The sequence below is a fragment of the Vanellus vanellus genome (genome assembly GCF_965231255.1).
Source record: "Vanellus vanellus genome assembly, chromosome: 3".
Lineage (NCBI taxonomy): Eukaryota > Metazoa > Chordata > Aves > Charadriiformes > Charadriidae > Vanellus > Vanellus vanellus.
In genome coordinates, this window is record NC_138907.1 from 79024252 (window position 1) to 79039810 (window position 15559).

General features: G+C 45.5%; 1 protein-coding gene across 1 annotated transcript in view; it reads right to left on the reverse strand.

The window, feature by feature from the left end:
* Window positions 1-6551, reverse strand: part of SOBP (sine oculis binding protein homolog) — a 118197-nt gene extending 111646 nt beyond the window's left edge. The window contains exon 1 of the mRNA XM_082480322.1: window positions 6413-6551. Coding sequence (XP_082336448.1) covers window positions 6413-6508 — 96 coding nt within the window. The 5' untranslated portion in view covers window positions 6509-6551. The remainder of the gene's footprint in view (window positions 1-6412) is intronic.
* Between the last annotated feature and the right edge of the window lie 9008 nt (window positions 6552-15559).

The window sequence follows — 15559 nt, forward strand, 5'->3', positions numbered from 1 at the left end:
CAGGTCATGTGCTCGCTGAAGCTGCAGCCCTGGAGCTGACCACTATTATTTCATTGTTTCCATGTATTCCTCCTTCTTTCCATGTCAATGGTAGGCCCAGTCTATATGGATTCAAGATAGGTAACAAGACAGGACATGTAAAGACCAGTGTGGTGGCAATAGTCAAAATACAACTGATGAGATGAGAGGAGAGGAGACAATTTTTTCTCGGTGTGAATGCAAGGGGGTGGGGAGCCCAATTCTTGATGAAGTTAAGGAAGTTAATACATAACCTGTATATGCAGAGCAGAAGCTCACTGAAGGATGTACAAGCTTCAAATGCTTAGTGAAAAGAAGGGTGATGATTGTAACAATGGTGCTTCAGAAAAGCAAGTATGCGGGACCTGATGTTGGACCAGGAGAGCAGAAGCAGCAGTGATGAAGCAGGCTAGAGAGGAATCAGCTGAACTGAGAGACAATGGGGCTGCCAAAGCCCAGGGAGAAGACAAGTGTGGGTGACCAGATGGAGGATGTGCAAGGTGCTGCAATTCCAAGCTTTTGCAGGAACAGTACAAACAGAGGCACCAAGGTAGTCCATGCCTACTTTCAGACCTATTCTCCAAAAGAATGTGGAGGGTCTGCAGGATGGAAGCTGCCATCCCCAACCCCACAGCCCTGCCAGAGGGCTGGCATGACATGAAAGACCAGCGCACCAGGGAAAACCTTGCCCACCATCAATAAAACCCAAGTCAGCAATCACACTGCTAAGCTGGGACCCTTGAGCCCAGAGCAAATCCCACCAAAACCTAAAGGAAGTCCTGTGGGGATCCATGGATTTCATTGCGAAATTACAGCACTGAAGTCAACTTCACCCTGCCAGGGAGGCAACGCTCAGTCCCTCGCAGGGAAACCAAGAGACCGAGCCCCAGTGCTGCCCACAGTGTGGGCCGCTGTCAGAGCTGAGATGATGACCACAGAAATGCTGCCCCGTGTCCTTCTGTGCTCACACCACCACACCACACTCAGCCCCTCGTGCACGCACCAAAATGCGGTGGAAACCACCAATCATAACCTCTTCAGCCACCAGCGCACCCAGGCAGCCCATTAACACCCCACCAGAGACAAATCTCTGTGGCCACGCCACCACCGCAGCTGCCTAACTGCCAGGGCGTTCACCACGGCTGCAGCACAACCAGCTCATCCCTGCCAAAGAAACTGGCCCCAAAACACGCCAGTGGCCCCAGTCACGCAACACCGCCAAAGCCCTCCTTTCCTAATAGATGGCCCTTCTTTTGTCGCCCCCTGCTAAGACCCAAACCACTTATCACCCACTGCGGGGCACTGTGTAATCTGCATGTTTTAACTGTAAGATTTCTCTATTCTTGTACTATACAGAAATATCCTCTCTCCTGGAAGAGCCAAGATAACTAACTAACTATTATGCTCGTTGATATTTTGACTTGAATTTGCTTCCCATTCACGGCAAAGATGAAGAAGAGCGTGTGGACTCGCCAGACTGTGGTTTCTCTCCTTCGTAAGAATGACTTATACACTAGGCAGTAAAAATATAATCACATTTATTCCCACTTTAGGGTTCATTTCATCGTAACAGTACACCTACAGCTTGATTTTTTACGTTGCAATGCATCGTTTTCCCAAGCCTTCACTAATTAATACATTCTGAAGCTAAGCCACGCTTCTCTTTCCATCTTAGCCCTCTTGCCTTTCCTTCTCTACGAGCCTTATTCACAGGGGGCAAGGCCTGGCTTCACCGAACGAGGCCTGGCAAACACGGAGGCAGGAAACGCAGGGGAGAATGAGTCTGTCAGACTCATTTTCTTCTAGGTTTTACTGCTGAATGTTTATTTCAGATCTGGGAGGAAGCACGGTGGCTCCATTCCATTTCCTTGCCTGCACAACCCGCTCGGTGCGGAGCCCCACAAATTCACTTTTCACTTTCACTGCACCGAGGAAATAAAAATGTTTCTATAGCCACAATATGAACTTGGAATTTTTTTTTTTTTTTTACCGTCCCTCACTTTCTTTGCTTATTTATGTTGTTGCCATATTGACTTTTATGGTTAGACCTTTAGGCTATCAAAAAGCAAAATTTCTTGATGTTTTAATTTCCTTTGTCCTCCCGTGTACAGGTTTGGTTCTGTAACACCCACGTTGTTTGGGGAAGCGCTATTTCTACACTGCACAGGCAGGTGAGGCTCCCTGCGCAGACAACACAACTCCCTTTTGCAGCCATCCCACAAAACTCCTTCCATGCCGACTCTGCAAAAAAAAACCCACCCCAATTCAGTCTCCTGAAATCGTACAATTGATAAAAGTCTGTCTGCTTTTCCACTTTCCAAAAGACATTTTTTGCTTTTCAGGAGTGAAGGGAGGAGTTTCCTTGGAATCTTCTGAGCGCTCCGAGGGATCTGGCTCGCTCCAGGCACAGCGCTGCTACGCCTGCTTCACCGCTTTCCTCCTTCTGACAGTAGTACTTTTAAATGCCAAACGGGGAATATTAAAACACTAAACTGAAAGATCTTCTGATGAGTTTACTATTAAACTATAACAGATGGGGCTGTCTTAAGCTCTAGGCATCAGGAACGAAGCCCAATTTTAGATACAAATTAGTTATTGAGAATATTTATAGACGGTAAACTCCTTGGGCACACAGAGCAGCCCTGTGAAATTACAGCACAAATTAATTGCTTGCCTTTCGACTGACAGAGACATGCAGATACATCGTCTTGTTTGTGCAAGAGAACTTCCAGTCAACCCATACTGGATGCAACTTCGTTTCACGACACCTCGCCGCTGCTCCTGAGCAGCGCTGCTGCCTGGCAGTGGGATGGCAAAGGGAAATAAGCTGAGGAAGGATGGATAGGGAAGCCATCACCACGCCTTGACGAGCGCTTTTACCAATTAAACCACAAAAAAATATCTTAGTCTTCAAATAGTAGCGGGTTGCCTGATTACAATAGCTCTGGATCTACCGGGTGTTCTGTTATTTACCACTGAGTGAGAAATGGCACTGCGCTGAACCAGGGTGAACAACGCTACCCCTGGAAATAAAAATGGTAAGTATCATCTGAAGGAGGAAGGCAGACAAAAGAAAACAATAATCAGAAAAAAAAAAAAAAAGAAAAAGAAAGAGAGGCTGTGAAGGTCACAGCGAAACAAAACAATTCCTCCTGAATATATTTTTCATTGAAACGTAATATCAGAAAACCGCGCAGAGTCATGTACTTTTTGCACACAACATTGTATCAAATTAAAATTTGTTATAACCATCATGTACATTAGGTTAGCGATAACAAAAACGTAACTTAATATCTGGCATAAGGAAAGAGCAAGCAACCTGAATATCCATCCAGTCATGTTAAAACCTCACTGTGACACCAAACCAAGCAGTTAGGTGTTGTGACCCTTCTCGGGTAAATATCTGACTGTATCAAACAGCAAATCTTGAAGGAAGTCTCTGTGATGAGGTAATTTTATTGCTCATTCATAGTGCCCTGCATTTGCTCTACTTAAAATAGACACTTGTACCAAGAGCCTTTTTATTACCCGAAGAAAAAAAAAAAAAAAAAAAAAATCACATATACACCAGTCCTTTTTCTTTCTGCTAGCAAAGGGAGGCAATTCGACCCAACGTGGGCTGAAACCTGAGTAGGTCACTGTACACCATGATAAAATTCCCTAATCCCTGAGCCAAATTTCCCTGAGGGGGCCCTCCTACTTCTCCTTCACTTTCCAAGCTGACTTTTCCATTCCCTCTCTCGTCTTTTCCTCCCCTTCATCTCTTTCATTTCCCCTACCTTAAAGCCTTGATATCTGATCTGCTGCTGATACTCGGGTTACAGTTTTTACAGCTTAGGCTGTCTATTGCTGTATACATTCCTTTCTTTCTGCTCTGCCGTGATTACTTACCAGAGCTTATTTTACACTGGTCCAGATGAAAGCAGTTCAGATGAAGGGAAACAGTCAGTCTGTTTGAACATTACAGATATGAACCTACACAAGGGCACATTGTGCTCCCTCTGTCATTCCGCTGCAAACATTTTGCACGGTGTAACCAATTTGTTACATTATTGTATTCCTCGGGTTTATGAAGAACAACTAGACATCTCAATATATCAGTACAGAAAAAGAGTAAGTGATCGCCACAGGATTTTAACTTTCTCAACAAGTCAAAAAATTCAAACCACTTTGTTTTTCTCCCCTGTCCTCCATCCCCTTCTGGGATGATAGCAGTCAACCATCCTACTAAAAATGCAATCTCCCAGCACAGCATGTATAGCACAGTTTACATTGAAAGGTGGCCTGCGTTTTGTGAAAGGTTCTGCCATCAGCTACCTCACTCTCGACCAAAAATCGCATCGTTTCAAAATGCTGTTTCTACCCGCCTTTAATTTTTAAGTCAGCTGAAATCTCGAGGTTTCTAACCTTAAGCAGCAACCCACAGTTAAAAAAGAGAAACTCTCTACATGAAGGTTAACGCCAGTGCTTAATACCAAAGCATTAGTTTAAAATTGTGTAATTTTTCTCCTTCACACAATGTTGTTTTTGTTTCTTCCTCACCCTTTCAGACAAACATCTGTTATACTGTGGAAGAACAACTATCTCCCAAACCGCTGAGTGTGCCTGCAGCCAAAGTAAACAAAACAAACCCAGAGGATCCAGCACAGTCAGCCTTTATATCCAGCCAGGATAACATTTCACATGTTTTGATTAAAATTAGCTAATTTGTAATTCTAGAATCTATGAAACTTAAAAGCTGCAATCCATATAGATCGCATTAGGCGATGCTCTGAGGGGCCAATGCCCTATACTACAGACCTCCGCAGTCCTCAAAACTATGTGGGATTACAATGAGCAACGACTCTCACTCTCCAGTGCCTGCACAGAGCCCTCTCCAAAAATAGGATGTGTCATGTATCTCACAAAGAATAATACCGCTCCTCGGGACTTGAAAATAGTACGGTTTGTTTCTGAAGAGATGCACCGACACGTTTTGTTCCCCTAATACTACTCTAGTCCGTATTTCCAGTTGATGTGCACACAGAGCTGTGTACGCGCTCATTACGCGGGCAGCAGGAGCAAGAACGCCTGCCTTAGGCAGGAAAGGGCACCTAACCAAAATCAGTGGTGTGCAAAAGAGGGGAGAGGAGAAGGGATTGTGCAAACCCATTATAATTTTACGTGGGGAGATCAATGGTCTGGAAAGCAAAGATATTTTCACTAGGCAGCACACATATTTACATACTCGCCTATATAGTATACATACTACACGAATGCGTGACATTTTCCAGGCAGTCCTCCACTTACAATCAGCCTTTTAATAAATGACATATTCAAATCAAATGTCAGCAGCTTTATCTCACAACCAGACTATGCCATTTTAGTCACTTTATCTGCACATTAAACAACAACAACAACAACAACTTGAGCTGAAGTCTCCCAATACGTTGCTCCCAACTTTGGGGAATCAGAGACGTAAAACAGACATGGAACTGACGTGGAAACCAGGCACAAAGAATAGAACCGGTCCAGCCTGGAGCAGCGACCTAATGATAAAAGAAGTCCCTAAATAACGTTTTTCTTGCGCGATCGCAGCCATTCTAACATCTGGAGCGGCCGCCTCGAGCGCTACCTCCAGAGCACAGCTGGATTGGCACCGCTTCCCATCGGGCAGGGCAGCCCTCCCTCCGCACGATAAACACGCTTCCATCCCCAGCAGCTCCCGGCCGGCCCCCTTCCAGCAGCCCCCTCTGCCGCCGGGAGCAGCCGCCAAGCGGAGCGGGGACAGCACCGGCGGGAGGCGGAGGGAGAAGGAGGAGAAGGAGAAGGAGAGACGCGGAGTCCCCGCGCCTAAGTGCGGGACCGACGCGCGGCTCAGCCCGTAACATTTCACTTTGACAATTTAATTACACAGTTGCAGCTGCCTATGGCTACTGACAAAAAAAAAAAAAAAAAAAAAAAAAAGGCGAGAAACACAGTGTTTAAATGAGGTCCCTTTCTTTCCTAACTTTAGGGCTTCCCAGCTACCTGAGGGGGATGGCTATGGAAAGATTTAAAAAAAAAAAAAAAAAAAAAAAAAGGGCTCATCACTGTCACCCAGGGAGCTTAAAAGCCCAACGAGAGAGAGTTTGGTTTGGTTTGGTTTTTTGGGTTTGGTTTGTTATTTTTTTTTTTTTTAAATAATAAATCAAAGCTGGTCAATGAACAGGATTTGCAGCCTGTGAATTCGTCTCTGTTTTCAGCCCAGGAGGCGGAGTTGAGACACATTCAGTGCATCCTAAAAAAAAAAAAAAAATGACAAGAGATCCTTTCTTATTTCATTTCCATGCACGGAGGCGACGGGGGGGGGGCGGGGGTGGGGGGAACACACACACGGACACCCCCCGCTCCCTTCCCCATCACGGGCACCTACCTTCATCTCCTCGTTGATCTCCCGCTTCACCGGGTGAGCCGGCTTCCTGCTCCTTTTATTTTCGGGAGGTCTCCCTTCTTTCTCCATTTCTGCCATTTTTTGCGCCTACTTGGTGGTGGAGATGAAATGGCTGCTGGTGCTCTGGGGGGGCCGGGAGGGGCGCGGGGGGGGGCGGGTGGTGGTGGTGGTAGTGGGGAGGGAAAGGGGGAGGGGGGCGGCGGCGGCGGCTCTCAGTGGTGGCAGGCGGCGCCGCGGAGGGCCCGGGGGGAGCGCGGCGGTGGCGGCGGCGGCGGCGGCGGCGGGCGGGCGGGGGGCGCGGGCGGGCAGGGGCGCGGGTGCCCCGGCGAGTCAGCCATCTTCTGCCTCGCCGCCGGCCTGCATTGGGAGCGGGGCGGCGGGGCGGGCGGGAGGCAGCGCGGAGCGAGCCGGCCCCGCGCCTGCTGAGGCGCTGCTGGCGGGCTGCCGCGGAGGGGGCGGCGGAGGGAAGGAGGCGGGGGGGGGGGAGGCCGGCCTCGGCCCGCCGGCGGGCGGGGCTTGCCGGCACCGAATCGGCCGCCGCTGCCCGCCATGGGAGCCGGGAGGGGAGGGGAGAGGGGAAAGCGAGGGGGGGGGGGAGCGCGGCGGCGGCGAGAACCGGGCGGAGCGGAGGGGGAGGGGGCGGCGCGCACCCGCCCCCGCCCACAGCCGGGATGGGGGGGGGAGGGGGGCGTGTGTCCCCACGCACACGCGGAGCGGGGGGGTCGGGCCGGTGTGACCCCCTCGCCGGTGTACCGCTGCCGTGACCCCCTGCCTGGCCCCCCGCTCCCGTCCCGTCCCGTCCCGTCCCGTCCCGTCCCGTCGCTGCCGCCGTCGCCGTCAGACGGGGCTCTCCGCCGTGCCGAGGTGTGATTCCTCCTGTTTTTTCCCGGTACCTGCGGCTGGGAGGGGAGGATGAATGGTTTGGTGGGACGAGGTGCCGGATTACAGTACACACCGTGGGGGGATACATTGATTATTCCTGGGTTGTGCTTTCCTGCTCCCTGGCAGTCCCTAATTACCCGACGCTATACAGTACGGCACGGGGGTGTCCATTGTTCCGTTAGTCAAAATTGTAATTGTACGGGGTTTCTCATTATGACTGCGGTACACCTTCAAATTACCCTTTTTTTTTAAACCCCGCAGTTGAAAGATAAACTGTGTTCTGTGTGGGTATGAGTAGGCTCCCCATAAAAATCTCTGTTTAGCCTGTCAAAGATAAGTTCGTTTTGCGTGCAACAATGTCTCATTTACATTCTCTGCTTCTGAAGCTTAAATCCCTGACGTTTTTCGGTATCGAAAAGTTGAGCAGAACTCCTTTGCTCATTTCGTGACTAAAATGAGCCTTGCTCGCCCGCTTCAGATGGCAGAGTGATTGGAGACAGGGAGGACGTTCTCCTCTGTGGCATTGAAAATAGGAAGAAACTGGGATTTTGCATAGCCTGAGCCGGTAGAGCAGCGAGCATCAAAAGGTGATACGGCAACCAGACCTCGGTCTGTAAAATCCTGGAGCCCATCTGCAGCGGTAAGGTCACGGCCGTTGTGAAGCGAAGGTGCTGCCACTCCCCTGGCTGCCTGCCTGCAAGTATCAGGCAGATGTTGGGAAAATCCAGATCTGATGGTTTGTTTTTGCAGAGCGGCAGGACCTCGCGGAGACCCTTGAGAAGGCTGTGCCGGCAGCGAGGAGCTGCAGGAGTCAGCCGCAGAAGGGGTCGTGCCGTGGGCTTGCTCCGTTCTGCGCACGCCAGGAACACAAGGTCTGCCCTCAGACTCCCCCAGCAGCGAGCATGAGAAAGAACCAAGATTTAATTGTTTTGTTTCATGCCTGTAGTATTTTAAAATACAGTGAGTTCTGAAACTTGGGGAAACTAACTTGTGGCTCTACAGGTAACCTCCAAAGGATGGGGCTTAATAGAGAGGTTTCCCCCCTTCGGTGCCCCGCCACCACCAGCAACCTCATCTGTGTTTTGTTCACTGTATTATATTAAAAATGAATCGGTACAGTTGATCTCTCATCAAGTATGGGAGATATTCCCAGAATCTCAATGTGTTCTCTCGCGCAGTAGGGATAAGACAGGCAATGCAAGGGGAAGTTGCTTATAAACACCATTTCACGTAGCCTCAGAGCTCTTTGAAACCTTTAGCTGGAAAAAGCAAGCCGACCTCAGACAGCTATTCTGCTTTGAATCGCCACCACCTTGCTGATACGTGAAGTCATTCTAATGAAAAAGGCAAAATTAATTTTTGTATTAGGGACATATCATTAGTTTCTCTGTAGAGCTGATAGCAGAGTTTTAATGAAAACCTTAGAACTTCTGCTAAACAGAGTATTGCCTCAAATGGTTCTTGTTCAGTGAAACGTCTGAAGACTACTTCTCAACACTTACTACATACATTGTAATAAAGCTCTGTTTTGCTGCATAAATTTAACAGACTGAGTTGACAATCTGACAAAAAGATTAATCCTGAACTCCCAACGTAGACAGAATTTCCTTTAACATTGGAAGGGTCTTTGGAGAGTGTATCTGCAAGTCCAAATGATGCGAATTGTCTTCAGCAGGTTACAGTGAGAGGACTAAAAAGAATGTCTTCAGGATCAAATCTGTCATTCCAGTTTTCCTGACTAACAGCTGAAGGTTTGGTGGTAAACTGAAGCACTTCCCACCCCTCTCACTACCAATTCTGAACACTGATCCTCACTTCTGATCACCAAAAATAGCGCCTTTCAGTTAGGGTGGTATTTTTTTCCAGTTGCGCACTCCAAATACTTTTGAATGGAGATGTGAATTTATGCCTCCTGACAGTAGGCTCACTTTTCTCAGCTACTTCTGGTAAGCTCCTTAAAAACAGCCTGCAGTCCCCCAGTACCTCATCAACCACCAGATGAAAGCCATGGTCTTAGAACGTATCCCGTTTTTCTCAGTACCTAATACAGGCTTTGGATGGATACAAAAGTTCTACCTCTCTGTGTCCTAATAATAACATCTCTTCATCTGACAGCAGCTTATTTCTGCAACTGTCACGATTCCTATTTGTCTCGAGCTGCTATTACCTTTACATATTGCATATTATTATACTACATATTCTTGGGAAGTTGTTCTTCTAGTGATAGCATATGGAGGACCATCAACTGTCAACACAGAAGTTCATGCATTTAGAGTGCTCAGACGTTATCTGACACACATCCTAGATACTGAAATAAGTTTTGGAAACTGTCTAATTATTCCGCTTGTTACTGGGGAGTGAATGACTAACAAAAAGGAATGCTTTCAGGTTTTAATGGGAGCTTGTGAACTCATAAGGGGAGGCAGAATATCAGAATCTATGGAAGCCATGAATTTGTCAGTCATACAATGGCATTGATCTGAACGGCTCCAAAGAGTTACGAGAAAATAAATCTGGTATTTACATTACAGAGACCCTAACATTAAATACGTTTACTGAACTGTGACAGCACATATTTCTTGTGCGAAAACCTGTATTTTTGGTAAAGAAACCTGGTTCAGCAGTGCTCTATATGGATTCTGCAGGTGAATAAGGGTGCCTGGTTGGATCAATAGGGCTGCTCGCATTTATTCTCCCAAATGGAGATACTGGGGTACATGGTATCAGCAAGCAGTTTTCAGCCAAAGATGAAATCCTGATCCTGTGGAAATCAGTGAAGATTTGAGTTTAATGACACCAAATTCCTTGTAAAATTTCCAAGGTGATTTTAAATCAATTTATCATACAGTGTGCATCGGAAAGCAAGAATCCCATGTTCTAAAAATAAATGCAGGGGTTTCAAAATAGATTTCCATTCTCATTCAAGCAAAAATAAGATTTTTCAATCTGAGGGGGGAAAAAGCTTCATGCTCCTTATTGTAATTTATTTAATCATCTCAAAAGGGAGTAGAAACTGCATGTGAGGCTTCCTGCGATGAGTGCGTGTTCTGACCACAGTGCAATAAAGTTACTCACTGTCTCGCCTGTTGAAGGGTTTGGGGTTGGGTTTTTTTTGCTTCACTCGTTGGTTACTTTCAAAGTTGGGAAGAAAAAAGCCATGTGATCTGACTTCGGCGGTCGCTAAGTCCCCTGCAAGACTGAGGTTCGGGTCCCTGCTGTATCTGAGTGATGGCAAGAACCTGAGCTTTCCCTTCCATTGCTCAAGCGCATGTTTTACTCTCAAGGTGCTTTGCCACGCTCCCTATTTTTGTTCTATCACGGCTTTGCATTTCCAGCTCTGAAATTGCACTTGGATTTTTGCAAGTACAGTAATTTAGACCTCTGAAAAACAAATATTGTTCATAAAACGACAGGTGCAAATGAGTTGCCTACAATAAATCACCCCAGGTTTAATTTATATTCTATTATGCATATTCCTATTTATTAATATTTACATGTTTTAAAAGGGCATCTATCCACTTACTGGAGCTGCTTTTTAGGTTACACAACAGCAACACTTTGCTAAAAGTTCTTCAATTCGGTCTTTATTAATGTGTAACTCTCTTTAATATTATTATTGAGCTATTTCTTTTCGTTATTGCTGACCAGAGGGAACAAGATAAACAAGCAGGATTGATTTTTCAGCTGGTAAATATGTAAGTGGGCACGACGGCTTCAAAGTGAAAGGTTTTAAAAGGCAACAGCATCAAACAAACGGCACTCTGTGGGCACACTGGAAATAACAGGATGATTTTCCAGACCCAAAATTGGGACAACCTGGGTAATTACTGCAGCAGTTGTGCTGCCCTGTGGGAGGTGGGATGCAAGGACCAAGGCCCGGGAGCATCCCTGTCCGGAGAAGCATCCTTGGCCGGGAGCATCTCTGCCCGGGGGGAGCATCCCTGCCCGGAGGAGCATCCCTGCCCAGGTGAGCATCCCTGGCCGGGAGCATCCCTACCCGTCACAGCCCGGGCCGCCGCCGCGGCGGCTGCGGCGAGAGCTCCCCCTCCTGTTTCTCTCCTTTTCAGCACGGTGGGAAACGCATCATGGGACCTCGGATACCAAAATGTGTGTAAGCACAAGTCTGCGTGCGTTTTTGCACGTATAAACACACATGTACACCCACACATACAGGGAGAAAGCCGAAGGTAAAAAGGGAGGCTCTTGTGTTTTTTTTTTTCCCCCAAATAACAGCCACAGACGTTGCAGGCCAAAGTCAAGATGCGGCTCTTAACTGGTTTCTCTTAATGCTGCTGATAATTTACCTTATTGTTCCCTGCTTGCCAAGATGTTGTCAGCTCTCCATCAGGTTGCTTAGTAATGCCAGTCAATGTGGAAAACATGTCTACGCAGTCTTTCACAAGCTAACCTATTCTCATTTCACCTGTATCCAAGGGGAAGCCATAATAAACAGCAATTTAAATTCAGGTATTTGGTTTGCTGAAGTGTTTAATTAAACAAAGAAATTCATTATATGTGTTCATAGAAAAGTACTGTTACGTTGATTTGTTAATTTTTTTTTTTCATTTGACTTGAAGTGGAAACATTCCTTTCACTTTTTGTACGACATGCTACGGAAATAGATTATTTATGCCATCAGAAACAAATAAATGCACTGAACAATTAAAATATCGGCTCCCAATTTTTTTAATTTATTTTATTTTTTAGTACAGCCAGCCATTTTCATACCCATGGAAAACACGCATGTGAAATTCTCCCTTGCTTCAGTTCCACCCAATCCCCACTTCCACTTAGTGATGTTATTTCACCCATACCTTTGAGGAGTACATTCCACTCGTTCCTGAGCTTGGATGAACGCCCGCAGCATTACTCACACACAGTAGTGTCTGTAGGTTCCTTTCTGCTGTGGATATTAATCTCAATCCAGGGTTTCCTTAGATGATTAGAGGCTGTTCTGCAAAATGTCAAGAGGTAGCCTCTCCAAAGCAGACACAGTATGGCAGTTGAAATGGGAGCAGTGGCAGCTTTCCAAACACGAAAGTCTGGAAATGCTTGGAGGTATTTTAATATTGATGAATATTTCAATTTTTGTGCTGCCTTAGGGTATCAGTGTCAAATCTGTACAGATTAATGGCAAGATCGAGCCTTAATACTGTTAATACCTTTTAAAGTTCTGGCAAACAGAGAGAAACTTTATTTAAGTTATTAAATCATTAAGTAATGATTGCTGTTCTTGCCTGAAACATCACATAATTTGATAAACAGAAAGAAATGTTAACTTGTTTCTTGGTTCTTTGTTAAATACTTCCAAGTCTTCCGTTAAAATGCCTTTTTGTTTCTTGTTTCATTTCTCGTGTTCCCTACACCAAAAGGAAGCAAGGAGAAGTCTTTTCCTTCTTCAGCATCAGAGAAGAACACCCATGCCATTAAAAATCAATCAATACTAAACCTTTAAAAAGGTATCAGCAATGCATTAAAAACCAAATTAGTAAAATATGCCCAGGACGCCAGTATTGACTTTGGGGAAAAATCTTTATCATCTGTCTACTGCTACACCCTATCTATCCACTATGGTTATTCAGTGGCTCTGCTGTGATGTTTTCATATTGAATATAATGCCGAAGATCAGGTAGAGCAAAGTGAAGGACCTATGGATGAGCCAGAAACTTCGACACATTCTATCAGACTTGAACTTGGCTGTGACAAACTATGCATTTGCAACCTCTAGACTTCATTACAGTTAAGCACTGTACGTCAGAATAGAACTTGTGAAACTTAAAAAGTTTCATTTGGTTCAAAACTGTGGTCTACTTGTTCTGTCATAAAGGTTGGTAAGAGCACATACCAAGCCCTACTTTCCCGTGGGCTTCTTATTTCCTTGCAGCTGACACCCAAAATGCTGAGCTCCGAGGGTTACTTTGGAGAAGGTCTGAGGTACCCAAGAGACCCTCCTACTCTCTATGCCTCTGTTTCTCACACACATTGAAAGCAGAGAACTGTCAAAGCCAGAAGCAAAACTGGTGAGGGGTGGCAACCTGCGCTCTCTGCAGCTGTCCCACAGCTATAAAGCCCCCTCCGAAGTGAACTGAAAATATTTACAGCCAAGGCAAACTCATTTCTTCACCTGTCATTTCTCAACAACAGCCATTTCCACCCCTTCCCATTCTTTTACTTCTCCACACAGAAGGCGGCAGAAGAGAGTCTTCTTGTCACTTTAAGAAACGGGTAAGTCTCCCAGATGCTACAATGACAGGAGGAGAAAGGGACAGGTTGTGTGGGACTGGGATACAGTTGAAAGTTCTCCCTTCTTTTTAACTTAATTCTTTTTTTTTTTTTAATAGATCAATTGTGCTGATACATTCCTGAAAATATTATTACAGTAATCTACATCAAGTTCTTCTTAAAAGGAATCCCTCCTCTCTTTGTCTTTCTGTGAAGAATAAAAGAATTTTTTACAATAAAGATAGCGGTTTATACATTTTCTCATAATCCTGTATTCCCCCTGTGAGCTTTGTTGCATGATATAGTATGTCAGTTTAAGTAACATCTGTCAAAGGATGGAAAACAATTACAGGTTCTTTTCATTCATAAAAGTCATTCTGGAGTTATTTCATCCTTAATTTTCTTGTCATGCTTTCAAAAACATTACATCGTTTTGTCCAAATTGCCCCCTGTATTGCATATACAAGATACAGTGGGTTATTCATTTCTTTCCTGGACCCAAAGAAACATGTCAAGGTATCTACAGTGACATACACTAAATGATTTAGACTTGGGTAAAGTTGGGCTTTGACATGTCATTATTTGACAATTACTCTTCTACTGCAATGCTTGCTTTCCTGCATCTCACCAGAATCCTACATGACATGTGATTCAATCTCCAGATCTTCTCGGTTATATTTACATGAATTTTACACATCCTAATATATAATGGCAATGCATTCGCATCGCTGTGGTGAAAAGCCTGTCAAAAAAACCCCAAACATATCTTGGGAATGCATAGCAGATATATATTCAGGACTAGGATGTGGCATGTATTTTCCACATAGGAGAATGTTCTTTATCCAGCAAATCAAAGAATAGCTGATATTGGAAGGTACCTCTGGGGATCATATAGTCCAACCTCCCTGCTCAAAGCAGAGCAGGTTGGCTCTGTGTCCAGTCATGTTTTGGATATCTCCAAGGATAGAGGTTCAAGAGCACCTCTGGGCTACCTGTTCCAGTATTTGACCACCTTCACAGTAAAAAAAGCTTTTTCTTTTGTTTATACGGAACTTGCTGTATTTCGATTTGTGCCCATGTGCCCCTTGTCCTTTCATGGAGAAGAGCCTGACTCCATCATCTCTGCTTCTCACCCCTCCCCGGTATTTATACACATTGATCAGATCCCCCTAAGCCTTCTCTTCTCCTGGCTAAACAACCCCAAATCTCTCAGCCTCTCCTCATATGTCAGATGTTCTAGTTCTTCCATATCCATGGCCCTTTGCTGTCCTTGATCCAGTGTGTCCATGTCTCTCTTATACTGGGGATCCCAGACCTGGACCCAACACTCTGGTCATGTCTCACCAGGGCTGAGCAGAGAGGAAAGATCATCTCCCTCAACTTGCCAGCAGTGCTCTTCCTACCGCACCCCGGCCTTCTCTGCTGCCTGGGCGCACTGCTGGCTCATGTTCAGCTTGTTCAATGTCAGAGTCCCCAAGGCCTTCTCTGCAAAGCTGCTTTCTAGCCAGTCCCCCACCTGTATTACTACAAATATTCTTCCTCTCCGAGTGCAGGACTTCACATTTCTTTGCTGAACTCCATGACATTCTTGTCAGCCCATTTCTCCTGCAATTTATTCAATTTGCTTTGATTTATGATCTTTTAAGGTAATTAGTATAACTATTATCTGGAAAGATTTTGTTTTCCTGAACTGTGTTGCTTTTCTTAATTAAATCACGCATGTAACATTAATGATAATAATCTATGTCTCTTACTGCTGTAACCAAAAATAGATTTTGCTCAAAGACAGTCCTGAGAATCCTTCTCTACACAGGTAGGATTTTTTGCCTTAAAACAGGATCAATGTATGTCTCCATCTCCATCTGAGATTCTTGAAGTCACGTGTGGTTATTGATTTCTTTTCACAACAGTACTAGTTGAAGCAAAATTGACGTGTCCTCACTACTCCCTTTCAGATCACCAGAGGGTGCTGATGGGAGACGGTCACATACAACTTCCATCCCACCCAAGCTGCCATGGTGAAGG